The sequence below is a fragment of the Poecile atricapillus genome, chromosome 3 (genome assembly GCF_030490865.1).
Source record: "Poecile atricapillus isolate bPoeAtr1 chromosome 3, bPoeAtr1.hap1, whole genome shotgun sequence".
Lineage (NCBI taxonomy): Eukaryota > Metazoa > Chordata > Aves > Passeriformes > Paridae > Poecile > Poecile atricapillus.
Genome location: NC_081251.1, coordinates 75,317,151 through 75,334,897, shown reverse-complemented (window position 1 = coordinate 75,334,897; position 17,747 = coordinate 75,317,151). Strand labels below are relative to the sequence as shown.

General features: G+C 40.4%; 1 protein-coding gene across 1 annotated transcript in view; it reads right to left on the bottom strand.

The window, feature by feature from the left end:
• The window catches only part of RPS6KA2 (ribosomal protein S6 kinase A2), a 159,242-nt gene extending 147,101 nt beyond the window's left edge, over window positions 1-12,141 (bottom strand). The window contains exon 1 of the mRNA XM_058836823.1: window positions 11,792-12,141. Coding sequence (XP_058692806.1) covers window positions 11,792-11,890 — 99 coding nt within the window. The 5' untranslated portion in view covers window positions 11,891-12,141. The remainder of the gene's footprint in view (window positions 1-11,791) is intronic.
• Between the last annotated feature and the right edge of the window lie 5,606 nt (window positions 12,142-17,747).

Genomic DNA, 17,747 nt, shown 5'->3' with positions numbered 1-17,747 from the left:
GTAAAGGAAAATCAGTGACATATATATATATGTCATATAAATACTCTGACATTTTTGTTTGCATCCCTGCAGGATTAACAGAATACCTCGTTCATCCACGACTAGCTGAGAACATCAGCAGTTCAAGATTCACTTTGCCAGTTTCATTTAATAAATATGCCTTGAAGAGTTCTTTCCTCCTAAACTGAAAACAAGACACTCTGTAAGATTCAGGACAAAAGTTTGAATTACACTGAGAGAGATTCCTGATTTGACAGTGTCAATATATTTTAGAGGTCACATGGATAAAATATTGTGATCTCAGATCCAGATCTATTGCCAAGGGCACTTTACCCTCCAACACTATCACATTTAGCCTTCTAGTTTCACAGGCTTGGCTAGGGGATAACCCTCTTTTACACACTCAGTTATGAGGACGCTAATTTTGTGCTAGCCCAAAAGTTGGTAATAATACAAGGTGTGCATTAAACTACAAGGGTTTTTTTGGTATAGTCCTTGTTGGCAACTTGAGGCCACCAGCCAGAAGACAGAGAAGCCAAGGAAGGTTGTACCAGAGGAGGTTGTTAAAGCATTCTGCTACATCTCAGGTTTCGGAAATGAGGAAGGAATGCTGCTCTATCAACAGTGCCAGTCTGCTATGGTGTTTAGTGTCCCAACAAAAGCAATACAGGTTTTCTTCTGATTTAGATCTCGTAACAGTTCCAGGGAGGGAAAAAGAGCAATTTAATTTGCTTTTCATTTGCTTTGAATCATGTAAGTTTGCACTGGTTTAGGTTTTATGGCATTGTAAATTTAACAGAAGTAGCCCTTAACTACAAGGGTAAGGTGCTTTCAGTGGAAGATCTTTTCATCATAAATGACTAAATTCATGCAGGCTAGTTTTAACTTTGTCATGGAAATCCCAAGATGAACAACTTCGCAGGTTTACTCCTTTCAGGAAGCTGAAATGGATGATGACTGCGCACAGATCATGAAACTTTGCATGATTTCACATATCTAGAACAATAAGGGACTAAATCATCATCTCATTTTCACTGTGAGTTTTTTTCATCGAGGTTCAAAACAAAACATAGAGGGTGAAAACAGAGGCAAAAGTTGTTGTGCAACACAAAATGTTAAGACTGATCTCTTTATTTCACTATTTTCTATGATATTGTAGGTGCCATAGTAACCATGCTTTAAAATCAGAGTAGAGGTGCTGTGAAGATGGTACTATACAAAGCTAAGATCCCAGACAGACAGACAGACGCTCATGCTCAACTGGGAGCAGAGCTGAGTCATAGGTATGAAACCCTCAGCAACACACTCGGGAGCTGTGAGGCAAGGGGACTCCCTACAAGTTTTTTCTGCTGCTCTCCCAGAAGGAGAAATGATCACAAGACATTTAAACTACAGAAAGCCAGAATGCAGTGGCATTTGAAGAGAAATAGGCAAGGACTGTAGTATATGAGATGGGGATATTTCTGGGATATATAATAAGTACTGCATCTGGGATTGGCTCCAGAGCCATCTGACCATTGCCCAGCCTCAGAGGTGAGTATCGTCTCTGAATCAGAGCTTCCTCAAACAAAGCTTTGTTTTTACTGATGACTGCCCAGTTACCTCAGTAAAGTGAAGGTGGAAAGTACCAAAACAGAGGCAGTACAAGAAAAGCAAAAACACATGACTGCACTGTTTGAGTCTAAAGCATAAAACAAAAAAGCAGAATCAGATGAATGATATGGTGAGGGAGAAGGAAAAAGCAGAACTGTTACCTTACAAGGGAAACATCAGAGAAGGCAAAGTGAGTTTCAGTAGACACCAGGAGGCAAGAGCCTGGTCTCAAGGGTACAGTTTCCATCAGTGTGGAGCTCAGTATTTCCGCAGTCCAGCTGTGCGATTCTACACCAGCACACAGCACATTCAGGACTTCAACCTTTATTTACAAGAGGGAAGAAAAGCCTGCAGACAAGAGTAAAGAATCATATCCCAGGAGGGCAAAACAACTTAATTTCTTCTCTTTAGTAACTGAAAAATGTTACTGAATGAGTTGATTTGCCTCCCTGAAGAGATGATACAAAATCCCAGACAACAACGGCTCACTGATCACCAGAAAGATAAATGAGTGCTTGTAAACCATAGTGGTACTCCATGGAGAGAGCCCTATTCTCACTTCCCTCTCAGTCCCACAAATTTCACACTGGCAGAATAATTTTAAAAGCTAGGGTAAAAGGGCAAACCTTTTCTTGGCTGTGGTGCATACAGCCTGTTAAATGTTTTGTAAGTCCCCACTTCCCTGGGGATAGGTTATAATTACCATGGTTGTGCCTGTGGTTAACAACAAGGAGGAAGAGATAAACACAAAAAATGAGGCAAAAAGCAAACCCAAGACTGATCAATAGAAGAATAAGTGGTCAAGAGCAGAAGCAAAGGACTGATTTGTTTTTCATAAATAAGGCTCTTCAAAAATTGTTGTGTTTTTGAAATGACCCAGATCACCTGCATTGGAAAAGATTACAGTTTTAATTCACCCCTTTGACAATGTTATGAGAAAGATAGAAATACTAACTCAAAACTTTAAAAGTTTCCATACAACTCCAGGGAAACAACTCCTCCCATAACATCATAAATGCTTGCCTATTATAGCATTTCTTTCAATACAAACATTATTCAAATTAATTTTATGGCTTCTTTTACAACCTGTTATAGAGAAAGGAAATACTTTTAAACCAAGCAAGGGAAAAATTTCAGTCGGCACCGTTCACAAAATTATCTTTGTTATGGGTAACTTACACCCTTTCCTAGTGGAATACCCATCTCCAAGAGTAAATTGCTGTATAAGCTTTATCCTCACATGTGGAGAGATTTTCCAAAAAGACAATTGGGACTAAAACATGTATCTTCTGGCAGATAATCACAATAGATAGTTTGTGCTTTGGAAGTGACAATCCTCAGAGTCATTAACAGTATTCCTTTCATATGTCCCACATGGGTTTTCCTGTCTGGGAGAAATGAAAAATTTGTTTGCTAGAATACAAAATCCCTGTTGCAGAAAAGACTTCCAGAAATTCATTTCATACCATCAGGCAAAAGATTCCATTTGGCTTTTTTTTTTTTTTCAGGGAACAGCAAATACAGGTGGAGTTCCTCTGCTGTGTGAGAAGGGATGCTGTAGCATTAACAGCCATAGGAAGGGAAAAGGAGACATCTGGATGCTGCCATAATTGTACCGGTGGAAGAGAGTAAAGTAGGTGAATAAATCCTATCTGCTTTGCAGACAGTGTGAGTTCTGTGGCCCACCATCCTTATCAGCATTGCTGCTTGGTATATTATGTTGCGTCATTAGTTTTTCCATAAAATTATGAAAAGAAAAAGCATGAAGCATGCTTTTAGCATGGATTCTTCAATTCTGCAAATGCATAAAAACTTGAAATCATGGGAGGAAAAAACAAATCTCAGCAACTGATTTTGGAAAGCTGGTTTGTCTCCAGCTCTGCTAACATGGGTGATTTTGTTTTGTCTTGGATCAATTTGTAGTCAACATAATACGCACAGCCATCTTTTTTCAGACCAGACCAAACGCCTCCGAAGTGCTCATCCTTATGATATAATGGCTTGATTTAGCCACAAAGCTAAGGATAATGCATATTAAAACTTTTTAAAGGAGAAAGCAAAGCCTCCCCTCAATCCCCCTCAGCTTAGTTTGACCCAACTCTTGCTTTATTAGCTGTACGTATTTTCTGCCTTAGAATTGCTAAAACTACACCATGAACAAAAGAGGATTAAATAACGAAAATAGAACAGCATTATTAGTTCTGACTGGCAGGCATCATAAAGCTGGACAACTTCACAGTGCTGGAGAGACTGAGAGGGATTAATTGATGCCTACTTCAGTGGGAACTTTGTTGCCTTCACAGCCCACAGCACTTTTATGTGTGGATTCATATAACACATTTTCACCCATTTCTAGAGTAAACCCAACCATGTGGTCCTCCTTTGGAAGCAGAATTGGAAGAGAAGCTGACAGAATGTGGAAGGAAGAGTTAATATTAACTACCACACTTTCCTTCCTTCCTTCCTTTTATGTCTATTTCACTGGTTGCCACATACAAAGGTAACTCTCAAGGATTCAAGAAGCTGAAAAACGAGAACAGATATGTCCTCTTCTTCATTCTTTCAAATTTAGGCACTCACTGCAGTGTGTTTGAAATCAGCCATACAATGCCAACACATGAAAATCATTTTCATTTTGAAAATGTATTAGTTTAGCTATCTTAATAGTGTTGATTTAGTAGAAAAGTTAGTTTGTTTTGGAATAAAAATTAGTGATGTTACTTCCCAGAAAAGAGTTTCAAGTTTTTATTACATAATGAAATATTATAAAAAGCCTTTTAAAGTGTGTTTTATTTAACATCTGCACACACTAAGTACTAAAAAAATTCAAATCTAGTGATATGAATCAGTCTTAAACTGTGTTACTGAAATAATCTAACATAAAGGCTTGCTTTCAGTTTACTCTTTAGTAATAATTGCAATGCATAACCAAACAGGGACAAAGTAGGAACTGTGCAGACTAGCAGCAGATCCAGCAGGGTTTCAGATATTTAGAGAGGTGGCTTTTCAATTAATGCAATTACAATGTCATTTGCTGTCCCAGACATATTCTAGTCACAGAAGTTGTATGATACAGGAAAGATTGGCATGGAGGTCTGCTGATGCAGAAGTTTAAGGCTAAGATATCTTTCAGAGCCACAGAACCTGTCCACCAGTTGCTGGCAACGTGAAGGTAGAGAAAACAAAGTTGAATTTATGATTTTCTTTGTTATGCACTAGCAAAATGCAATAGAAATTTCTACTAAAAGAAAAGAAAGGTGAATGTTATCGATAAACCCACACACTCAGTTCCCCCCCTTGCAAAGCCTTCAGTTTACTCATAACAACTCTTGAAAGTAGAACTATTTACTGCTTTCTGCCAGTCATACACAGGCTCAGATTTGGCCCTGGAGGAAAGAGGCGTGACACCCTTGAATTACATCTGGACTTTTCATGAGTTCAGGTGTTGAGGTTTAATGAGTTAACTCATTTTGCCAATTACTATCATTATTTACCACCTGAAGACACACTGGCAAACTGTATCTTCCTTTCTTGCCTGTGCACTGCTACACAATGCCTAATAATACACTGCAATCTGAGGAAAATATTTTCTTCATTAGAAACTTTGTGGTTTTGTCTTCTCTGCTCTAAAAGGTTTGCATTTCCAGTACCCTTGAACTCCTGGCTCTCAGCTAGAGGAGAGCTGTAAGTTTTCCCACATCTCACAGTGAAAACAGCTCTGCTGAAATACTGATACATTTCAGATGCAGTACACTTCGAAGCAGTGAGAGAGACTGAACAGCAAAGGACAACTGCTCCCTTCGAAGACTCCCAAAGCCAGGCTGTGGCCACCCCATCACGATCCAGGCACTCACTGGGGGAATTTGCACCCCAAACTCTTTGCCTGGAAGGAGCTTCCCTGCATGTGAAATGTAGCTTGGACCTTGAATGGATGGAACACTTGTTTCCTTATACATTCTCAGCCAGAAAGGCAGATTTAGTGATCCAATGGCTTCTTTCCATTTCCTGAAACTTTGTTCTCCAGGAAGCAAAACTGTACTTTGTAAGAGCTGATGGTAACACATACACAGAGTGTGTCCTGTGTGCAGAACCAAGTGCTGCTTCTCTGAAGTACTTGGAGTCTTCATTAACAGCAAATTCTTTTATTGAATCCTTACTGAACTGGGACAGTAAGTCTTGTTAAATGAACAAAAGGAAATGACTAGCAAATACTTAGGTGAAAAGTATTTGCACTTGTGTAACTGGTAAATCAACATAAGGAAGGGTTTTGTTCTGATTTCTGTCTTACTTTAGAAATACTTCCAGTTACCTGTGAGGACACAAATGCAGAAAGCACACAAAAAAGGAGTCTTCTCCTGAAACTAGCAGAAAAATGCATGAAGCAAATGCTACTAATAATAAAAATAGATGTAGGAGAGCTAAAACCCCTGAGAACAGACTTCCTGTGCCACAGGGTCAGACAGGACATCATACTATGAGCTAAAATTTAAAATAAAATTACATGTTTTTCACTTGCATAAAGCTACATTACTCCAAATAAACGCTAGGCAGGGGCTCAGCTGCCCACAGGTCCCAAACAGTCCCTGAGGTTCAGCTCTTCATCTCCTGCACACCCACACACAGATGCTCCAGGCACAGGGAACCAGGGCACTGCCTGGCTCAGAGAGGGCACTGCCCTGTCTCCATCAGTCATTCTATCTATCCAGGTTTGTAGGCGTGTGTGTGTCCCACCTGTGGATCAGACAGGGCTCATCCCACCACCAAATGAAGACCTCTTCTGTTATATGATGGTCCCATGCCCCTATGCCCAAACATTTGTGTGCCCTGGCTGTGTGACCAGAGCCCACGTTTAGTTGTGTGATCTATGTCAGAATTCACCTGACACCAGAGCCCATGGATCAGCTCTGTCAGCACTGGCTTGGATGACAAATACCATCAAATCAAGGAGTCATGCAGACACTGAGATGGTGGAAATGGAGCATAAAATGACAATTTGAATTGGTCTTTGGCAGGGTAGGGGCCTTTGAGATATATGTGATTTTTACAAGGGACAATTACCATCCAAAACAGGAAGAGATACTCCCTAACAGTGTTTCTGTAACTGGCCCAGGGTCTTGTTCCTGCAAGTCCCTAACTTTCAGAAAGGAGAAAAGATACTTTTCCTACCCTACCAGAAAGGGACGTGAACAGCTTTCAAATGCATAAAAATCCTGCTGCAAAGAAAACTCCTTTTCACAGTTACAGTGGGGAGGATAAGATGACACAGGCTTAAACTGCCTTAAGAAAACTTGTGTTAGATATTAGGAAAAAACCTCAGATGAGAAGGATAATGATGCAAAATATGCCACATACAAAGGTTATGGGGATTTACCACTGGAGGCTTTCAGTAAGAGGTTAGAAAAATGTCTTTGGTGCAAGAGTTTAGATATAGTGATGTTGTCTAAGGAGGAAGAGGAATCCAGATAAAGGATTTTTAGATGTCTTCCAGTCCCAATTCTCTGTGATTTTCCTGTGTACAAGTTATTCCTATATTTACCTGCTTAATTTTCCTTTTGTGTACCTCAGCTGTTAATTTGAGGCTTGCTGGAAGGAGCACATATCGAGCCTGAGGCACATGAGTCTTTATGTGGGATAAAGTCAGAAGCAGTTGGGGAATTGGGAGCAATTCCTTTATTATGAAAATTTACACAGAGTATTGCTACCAAACCCAATGTAAATAGGTAGAATAGTATTTAAGGACATGAATAGTTATCATAATTTTCTTTTTTTCAAATGGGAAATGCAAAGCACAAAGGTCTGAACCATCTGTGATGTCACAGCAAGTCGTCAAAATGAGCCTGAAAAATGGATTTCCTGGCTCCTCAAGTGACCTATCTGAGGGACTACATGCTCCCCCTGCTCTTTCTCCCCTCTCTGCCTCCCTTCCCCCCAGCAAGCTGTGCAAGACTACAAGAACTTCAGCATTTCCTCATAAAAGTCTTTTGCCTGCAGCTGGGGGAAGTTAGACACTACAACAGTGTTGGTACCTTCTGCTGTAACAAGAGCACACATCACAAAAATGATCATTACCACAGGGGAAAAAACCAAAAAACTAAAGCTGCCTCAGGACCTACACGTTGTGGAGATGTTCTTGGGCTGATAATCCCCATCTCCTTTCTTTACCTTGCCTTTATTCTGGGTAACATTTGACAGAAAGACTCTATTCCTCTACCAAGTAACTATAAAAATACAAAAAAAGACACTGCTGATAAGGAAGAGAATTGTTCTTTATACAAGTGCAGAAGAATCCACAAGCGGTTGCAAGCGAAGCGTTGTTGCTCCAGCCCACTGTGGAAAAGGAGCAGTTTAGCTCAGCACTTTCTGGGCTCTTTCCTAAGGCTGCTGTAACTTGAACTTGTTGAATATAACCTCACACGAAATCAGAACCAGAGCCCAAGATTAGAACCAAAAAACCTCTGGTAACAAAGTATTACAAAGCCAGTGCCAGTCCTCCTGCACTACCACTTACAAGCCCGCATAGGCTCGCTTCCATTTCCTACGTGCCCGGGGTTGGAACCAAAGGAGGACCCACACTTGAATCATCTACAGGAAATCCTGCCTCTCAAACTGACCATGCCGAGGCACACCAGGCTCCAAATTAATTCTGAATTAATTTCCAAGAACCCTGCTAGGCTCTAAGCCACATACATAGATTAAGCATAATTTGGATTCATCATTACCAGTAAAACTAAAAACTAATTAGAAGAATTAAAGTGTATGAATAATGAATTAAAAATATGTCAGAAATATAAAAGTCAGAAACATCTCCAAAAATAATAAAAGTTAATGTTTTAATTAGTTGTTTTCTCAAAAGAAAAAGAAGAAAAAGAAATAGATGCTCCTGCATAATTAGAATAAATATTACCAGTCTTTATATGCTTAGGTATTTCCTGGCTTATTCCAATGGCATATTTAAATTTTGATTTATAAATCAAGGGATATTTCTCACTGCCATAAGATGCATTCCACTGGGTCTCAAAGTCTTTAGCAGATCCCCACTGTGTGTACTTTATCCTGATGGTTTCACATTCATGTTCATCAACACTCAGCAAGAACCATAAACAAAGCCCTTTCTCAGATGCACACATGCAGTTCCCATTGACTTTGCCGGATTTTCAGCTGACTTCAATCAGAACTCTGTGCATGCAGAAGGGCAAAACTTGGCTCTGCATATTCAATAAAATTACATCACTAGGTACCTTTTAAATGAAGGGCAATGCAGGCCATACTGAAAAACAATATAAACTGAAACCCCTAAACTGTAGCCAAATAAATTCATATTTCAGCCAGGTTTTTCCAGAATAATAAAAAGGGCATGCATTTTAGGCAAGATGAAATGAAACCCTAATACCATCTCATTTACCAGAGTGCACTCTGCCTCTTTTAGCAGGATAAAGTGTGAAACCCAGGTATTTACACAAGGTGATGTACTTGTTGTTTCAGGTATAGCAATGACACTGGCATCTGAAACAATCAAGTAAAGGTCGGGTAACAAGCTGTGATTTGGTAAGTCCTTTTCTGCAGTTGTATCCTGGCCCTGTAAGCTATGACTGTAATTACAAGTGAATTTGAAGTGTAGAATGCCACAGTAGAAAAAGTAATTAATCATTATATTAATAACTAATACTGTATTATTTTTGAATCTACTCTAATAGTGGTATTTTAAACATATTAAATGCTTGAGCCTAGGAGTATCTATCTTGAGCCCTTCAACCCTCCTTTCCAACTTGCCAAAAGAACAACATAACAAAAATCCCACACAACCTAGTAAAAACAGTTCCCTTCCAAATTTCAAATGACATCGTGTAACACAATTTCTGCCAGATACATTAGCTAATGCACACTAAGCAAAGCAATGCACCATGTGTTTTTTCCAAATTTCTTTCCTTTATTTTACCTTTACTCATTCCATGATGTAACAACCTGTACCTTTTTACTGCATCTTTTAAAATATCTACCCACTAGGATGAAGAATATTCTCACTTCTAAAAAACCATCTAATATTGGTCTTCCTCACACTTTCTGTTTGTCTGATAAGTATTTGTTAACCTGCAATTACAAATTTATACACAGAAGCCCTCAGAGATGAAAACCACACAGGAGACTTGATGTCCATGTTCGGTCGTCGCCCTCTGCCCAAAGAAGAAACATCTCTGATGATTTTCACAATTAAATAGAAGAACAGATTTTATGAATATTTTTTTCTTCATAGCTGGAACAGCCCTTATTCTCCACTCCATTGTAATACTGAGTCACTTTGCATCATGTTGGTCATTTCTGACAAGCCAGGGAAGAAAGGAGGGAAGTGGGTGAAATGCTCTGAAGCTACATGTGCGATAGGGTACGTATCATGTTGCTCCTTGAAGCAAGTTATTTAAAATCAGAAAAAAAATCATTACAATACAGCTCACCTAAGGGAAAACAATTTAATAATGATTGGGAAAGTTCAGTAAATCTAACACTGGTGGTCAAAGGGATTGCAAAGACTTTTTCTTTCCTTTTCTTTTTGTAAGTGAAGCAAGAGTCTAGCCTGATACAAATGCTGAGTTGTACTGGTCATTCACACCAGACTATCCAGTAAATTAAATAATTAGTATTATGGAATCTGTTTCTCCTAAACTATGGCACTGTCAAATGAATAGTTATGAGGTCTGGTGGGGCTCTGCTCTCTCTAAACCAACTCCCCTCCTAACATCCCATCCTGACATTGGTGGCCTGTGAAGACACTCATTTGTCTCAGAACTCCTTCATGTAACTCCAGGTCTACTTCCTGTTGTCTCTGTTGGAGCATGAGCTTAGAGGATTTACAATGTGTTATGAAGAACATTTATTCTAGCTTAAACTCTGTGATTCTGACTATAAAATCGGGTAAGGAAAGGTATCCCCATCTCTCCCCTCAGTCCTACTGGGATGCGACTGTTCCAAGGAGAAAGTTTTTAGGTTTTTTTTAAATGCATAGCATGTCTGTTTGATGATGAAAATAAAATTCTACATGATCATTTTTCAAGAAAGTTGATTTTAAATATTTAAGAAAGAAAATAAAAACCAACAAAACAGGTCACAAACTTGGCTTTTTGGCATGTCCTGTTTAAGCAATGACACATGAAGAACTTTATGTTCGAACAATTACCTGGTGCTTTAAATAGGACACTAAGGGAATAACATTTCAAAACGTATTCACACAGCATGAGACTAATCCTTCTCCTGGGAGTACCAGTGCAAATCAGAGTAACTCCTCAGAGGTCAATTGAAGTACACCAGCACAAAATAAATGTGAGACAGAAGGGAATCAGGCCCCATCTACCTCTATTTTAATGCAGAGGTTGCAGATCATCTGCAATGATAAAGTGAACAACATAAATATAACTGACATCTATTCAATTGATCTCACATCCTGCCGACTATTCACAGCTCCAAATACAGGGCTGAAGAACAATGGTTTGAAGGAAGGCAGGCAGAAATCCGGGTTCTAACCCATTCACACATTCCAGTTTGTTAATACCTCCCACCTGAACTGCCTTCATCTCCCCACACTGCTAAATCATGGAAGGTTTAATATGACATTGTGCCCCCAGCTCCTAAAGAACAACTTCTCCTAAAACAAAGTAAATGAAAAAATACCAAGAGAGCTACATGGGAGAGAAGACAAATACAAAAAAATATGTGCAAACATGAGAACCTATGGAGAAACAATTAAGAGAGTCCCTGTCTAACACACCACATATATATGAAAGGCACTAGCAAATTGATTAATTATTTGGAAACTTAGCACTAAGAAAGACTGGTATGCGTGCAGGGGAAGACTAAAATATGAGGCTATTTCAAACTCTGGTGTCATTTGTGCTAATTTAAGTGGATCTGCAATTATTTCCTACAACTTCACGATGTCCTGAACCAGCTTCCTCCTCCCCTGCAAGGCTGATAAAAGGACTCCTGGCAACACACTAAATATATTATGCAATGTATTGAATACTACCGAGAAAAAGCACTGAATTACACCGAAACAAAGAACATTAGGTGCGAATATCACCACCTCCAGGGAAAGAGCACCTTTAACTACTTACCACATCAGTAAATGCAGCATTACAATTCTCCCGTACCTCTGCTGCCTGCACCTAACACCATTCGCTACACGTAACAAACTTAAGGCGAATTTTACCTCAAATCTACTTAGGCTCGAGCTCTTTGACCGAGACTTCTTGCGGAGATAGACCGAGAAGAAGCGGCGCACTGTGAACTTCTTCATGTTCATGTCCATCGCCCTGTCCCAGCGGCGGCGCGGAGCACGGAGGAGCTGCGGCGCCGGCGGAGAAAGCTAGCGCATCCCGATTGCCTATCCCTATTTATATCCACAGGCAGGAGATCCTCCGAAGCTCCCGGTTTTGTTCATCGAGCCGGGCACAGCTAGACCTGCCGGAGGTCCGGGGCAGCCCGCATCCAGCCGCCTGCTGCCCGGAGCACGAAGGCGGCGGGCTCCCTCTCGCCCCGCAGTGTTTACACGGGGGAGCGGCGAGCCCAGCTCCGTCCCCGCCGCCTGTCGCCCCCGGTGCGCGCAGCGAGGCTCGGCTCGGGCTGCACGCAGAATCAGCGCCGGCAGATGACAGCTCCTGCGTCCCGGGCGTAGCAGCTTTCAGACAAATATTGGATGTGTCTATTGCTCTGCGCTCCCTCTCCTCTCAGTCAGGCTCTTTCAATTTCCTGCTTTCTGAATCACATGGGGAATAGGCACATGCTGCACTTCTGTTTTTAGCTCAGAATTCAGACGCTGCTATAATTACTGAGGGCTGTGGTGGTCAGAGCCGAGAAGAAATCGGCTCCCCTGTGAGAGTCGCTCCTGGAAGAAAGCTGAAAGATGTCGTGCCCCCACTGCCAGAATAGAAGGGTTTGAATCTCCTTTTATTCCGAGGAGTATGCAAAACAACACTGTTCCCCCCCTCCCCGAAATTGAAAAGCTCAGCATCCTATTCACAATCACCCACCCGCTTTACATTGAAATACCTAAGGCTGGCACAGCTCTGAAAATAGAAAGCACAATCTAAATGGTAAGTATTACTATTCTTATTGTACTACAGCAGGGAGCTACAGCCCTTCCAGGAGGTTAAGTATGTACATCTATTTACGGGCTGTAATTTTGAGCTGCATGGCAAACGTGCAGACTTACAGCGGCACCCCCACCTCCCCACAATAATATCACATTTTTCAGCTTTTCTTCAAAAACTAATGAATCTCAGTGTGTTCCAGAGACCAAAGAGCTTTCTCTGCTTATTGCACACAGTTCAGGCTCCTTTTCCATGGCAGCTTTTCCTTTCTGACTACTAAGGAGCACCCAGACATGCCTTTCTCCCATAACTTCACATGAAAAGGGAATTACTCTGATGACTTATTAATAACTGAGATAAATAAGCCCAAGGAGAGTGGACATCACTACAGCCTGAAAAGACTTGGAGGTTAAATGACAATACCTCTCAAGTCCATCTGCTCTAAAAGAGAGGTGCATTTTGTTTTGCTTGCATATCTGGGCTCTGCTGTGAACTACCTTGGCTAGCAATGCCTGTCAGTATCTGCTTTTTTCTCTGTTCCATTCCTCTGCCTAAAGCTCACCATGGTTCGTATGCACCCAGAGAAGTATTAACAAGAAAAAAAGAAGAAAAATAAAAATAAAAATAATTTAAAAATTGACATTTATGGTTTCATTAAAAAGAAGGCCATATTGGAAAGGCTGCCATTAGTGCTGGGCTCTGTAATCTCACAGGGCCTGACTGCTATGCCTGGACTATGGTGTTACCCCAGCCAAAGGTAACTGTTTCACAGTGACAGTCTGGATTGTCTGCTTTTTCCTTGTCCCTTCTCAGCAGACCTTCTGATTGCTTCTCTAATTCTCTTGGTTTGCAACAAAAATACCTTTGGGGGTTGCTTTCACTGTGCTGCCCCAGTGCAAGCTATGTCAAGCCTAGGAGCCCTTTGCTATTACAGTTCCCTTGTTTCCCCAGCTAAAGATCCTGGAGCAGAGGCAAGTGTCCAAGAAGAAAATCTCAGGTATGCATAGGTACACCTATACACAGGCAAAACAATGAATAGGCTAAAAGGGCAATTTAGCTGGTCAATGCCAAAATTACTTGCTGATGCAGCCTCTCTAGTCAATTTTTGTGCCTCCTCACAACCTTGCTGCAGTAAAATCTGCATTGTCACAAAAGCCTCAAGCACTCAGCTGATTACTTGACCTCCCCCTCACCTGTCCTGACACACCACATAGCTGCTTGCTGCTTCTTCTCTCCTGCCTTTTCCCTGGCAAAAGGTGTCCTGGCACAAGCTGGACCAGGCTTTGTGCTGGCAAAGGCTTTTGGCAGCTTCACACATTCCCACCTGTGTAAACCACTTGAGCCTTAAATAGCAACCAGACAAGTCCAGGGTAAGGTCTCTGAACCCTTCCCATCACAGATGCATCCCTGCTCACTGACATCTTTATTAATGCAGAGGAGATGATAATTTCCCAGCTTTGAATACAGAGGCTGTGCCTAATAATATGAAGTATATGAGTGCCTGTTACTATTACAGTGGCAGATTTATCACAACCTTCCCTTCTCATTACATTAGTGGTGATTTCACACGCAGGGAGGTGCATTCACCATTAAATGTGTCTGCACTGTAATAAACTTCCAGTAAAATTACACAGGCCGTGACTTAATACCTAACTATCAGGTACACTTATTACATTCAGAATTTTGTTCTTTACCACAATTTTTTTTTTTTTTTTTAAATCCATCACCATATGTTGGCAATACATTGTGCATGTCAAAAACTGGCCTTGTATGCTAAAAGTTAGACTGTAACACTGAGCACCATGCCCATGGATAGGAAGTAACTCTCTTATATCCCCGACATGACAAAGGCATGGAAATAGGCGTGCTCTTCTTGTTTTCTTACTCTGCTTTCAGACAGGTGATTAGGGATTAAATACAGAAGGACAACCAACCATCTTTGCTCTACCTGGCAGCAGAGATATTACAGAATACATTCCAACTTTTGCAAAAACGCAAAAGCAACTGAAATGTAAAATCTACATAAAAAAAATACAAATGCAGAAATTAAACAAAATACATGTGCATGCAAAATTAAAGCATAGGGATAGATATGTTAAAAGCAAATTCTACTACAGCTCCATTGAACTTTTCTTCAAGACATTGAACTTAACTTTTCTTCAGAAAAACAAATAAGAGACATCAAAATAATTAGCTCAAAGTTTCACATAAGTCAGACAACAATCACTTTTCACAGTGATTCTAATAAAAAGGTGCCAGCCGAAAAATAAATTCAATTAAATTGGAACATTCAGCATAATATTTATAAACATACTAGTGTCAGATCAATCTACAACATGAAATATTAACTTTAATTAGAAATTCATGTCTTTAAATTATTTATCTTCTCTGAGCAACTTTAACTGCTGAGGAACCTGAAGGAGGAAAAAAACTCTCCAAATGTCTCTGTTTAAGACAACAAAGAACAACAAAAATGGTGGAGGGGACATATGGACACACTGGCATTAACCAGTAATATTTATCTGTATTCTGAACTATGTTTTTAAAACTAGAATCATATATGCTGTAATACGAATTAAATAAATATAATATCACGGCTGCCCCTCCTCCCAGTGAGCTTAACAGCAAAATAAAGTTTACTTCAGCTGGAAAAAGGCTTAAAAGAAACCCCAAACCAAAAAGCTCATAGCCAGGATTCAAGACAAACTCTCCAACAGGAATCACAAAAATTAGATATTACATGGCCCGGGTTTGAATTTTTAAAAGATAAATGGAGAATTCCCAGTTAATATCTAATGAAAGCCAAAGGTCCTTTCCTGATGTGTACAGATGGATCATACCAAGCACAGTAACAGACTGAAGGACCCAGGCTTAGGAAAAACAGGGGCAGCAGAACAGCCTGAACAGCACCCAAGTGAGAAGGATGCCAGTAGCCAATGCCAGATGAGTCATCAATTTCTAAATGATAGAACATGCAAGTCGAAGATATCTACCACAAACTGGATGATATAATTACCAAGAGAAATTTTGTATTACTGTATTACACAGAACATCAGGCCCTATGTCAAAATTAGGCCTTCTATTTTTTTATGTGAATCAACAATTTATGAGCAAACCCAGAATGACTCTGCTACTTGAGTAAATTCAGTGATCACTGTAGAAGTAAAAACTATGAATTGATAGTATATTCCTTGAAAATGCCATCAGTATTACCAATCCTTCCTCAGTAAGATCATCAGAAAGCCAGAAAATTTCCAGAGAGTAATAAGAAAGCATCAGAAGCAGAGACACCACAGATAGAACAAATAAGATTATCAGAACAAAACAGGCAGAGAAAAGGAAAATGAGACTCCCAGAGTAGAGGCCCAAGAGACAATGCTACAGAAAAGGTGAATTACACAGTACCATTTATGCTCTTATCAAAGAAACTCAGGAGCAAGAGCAGATGTTTCCAAGAGACACCAATTAGCTGAATAAGGAACAACACTTTCCCCCCAGTGGTAAGATTGTATATGACTCTTTCAGTGACTGCTGTTTCCTCATTTTGAATGCTGGACAAATTGCCATTGGCTTTTGTTTCCTCAATGAATACGTAAGGTGGCTGTTTTTCTTATTGATGTTTCTTTCAATAATACATGATGGGCTTTGCACGAAGAACTGCTTGGGCTTTGCTCTCATTACACCAACGTACCAATGTGGGTCTCAGCCTTTCCAGCTGCTGTGCAAAGTTAAGTACCTTGTCCTATTTAGCACACACTTACTTTACTGGATTTTTTTCTCTCAAAAAGGAGCACTGCCCTGCCAGCACTGCAGAATACAGGCAGTGACTTGCCATGTCTCACCAGCATTGACAAGTGACCAGCCATGTTGGCTGGATGGGGATACAAGGGAATAGGGAAGAAAGAAAGTGCTTTTCCCCCTCTCTCACCTCCCAGCTGTGTACCACAGGCTTTAGTAATTTTGAATTTTGACTTTTCTGTATATGTGTTATTCCAGTGGAGGTGCAGGCCCCTTTCAGCCATCTTGCAAATTAAAATCACGTCTCAGAAGGAAGGAAAAAACAAAGTCATTCATCTTGTCTAACTGGGTCTGACAAACGGGCAGGACACAGGCTCCTTGGACACAGTCTTCTCTCATCCCAAGAGAAACAAAACAGCCCTAAAATGCCTGTTTAATCTTGCACTTGTAACCTCAAGGAAAAAGCAGAGTAACTCTTATACCCACATCTATGTAATTCCCTTGTTGATAAAAGCATGGTCCAACACACTGGCAATTATTTGAAGAGTAAATAGTATACATAGAAGTGCATCAACCACAGGAGAGCAACTTTTAAAAGACCTGTTTTGCTTGATATGGTGATATTCCACTTAGTGGAATTCCATCCAACACCTTTAAGCATTGCTAAAAATGGGCATCAAAATAAGTTCTTGATAGATTTGAAATCGGTATTTTGCAGAGATGAAAGTAGCTTAGATGGAGACAAAAGTCCTAAGAGTTTTCAGTAGACTACATCAATGGTAAAATTAGAAATAAAATAAAAAATACACAGTGGCACTAAGAGTGTGAACCACCTCTGTGCCATGCTGGAGCAGAACAATCATGTAATACCCTGAGTTGGAAGGGACCCACAAAGATTATTGAGTCCAGCTCCTGGCCCTGCATGTGGCAGCCCCAAGAATTCCACAGTGTGTCTGAGAGCATTTTCTAAACTCTTCTTGTACCCTGTCAGGTTTGGTGCTGTGACTCCTTCCCTGGGAAGCCTGTTCCAGTACCCAACCATCCTCTGGGTGACAAGTCTTTTCCTAATATATGATACAATTCCTGACACAGCTTCATACCACTGAGGTCTCCATTGAGGTCTAAAAACCTTCCTCAATCCCGCCTAAGCACCCACCAGTCACATGATTATGGTATTACTTTCAGACTATCAAATGAGCTGCACCATGGGGACATGCGGCTTGTTCTTATTTGTGCAGGGAGACCTGGGAGTGCTGCTGAAATAATAGTTCCAGAAATAAGAAAACAATATTTGGTTGAGTTTTCACCACATGTCAGACATTTTAACTCTCACAAAAG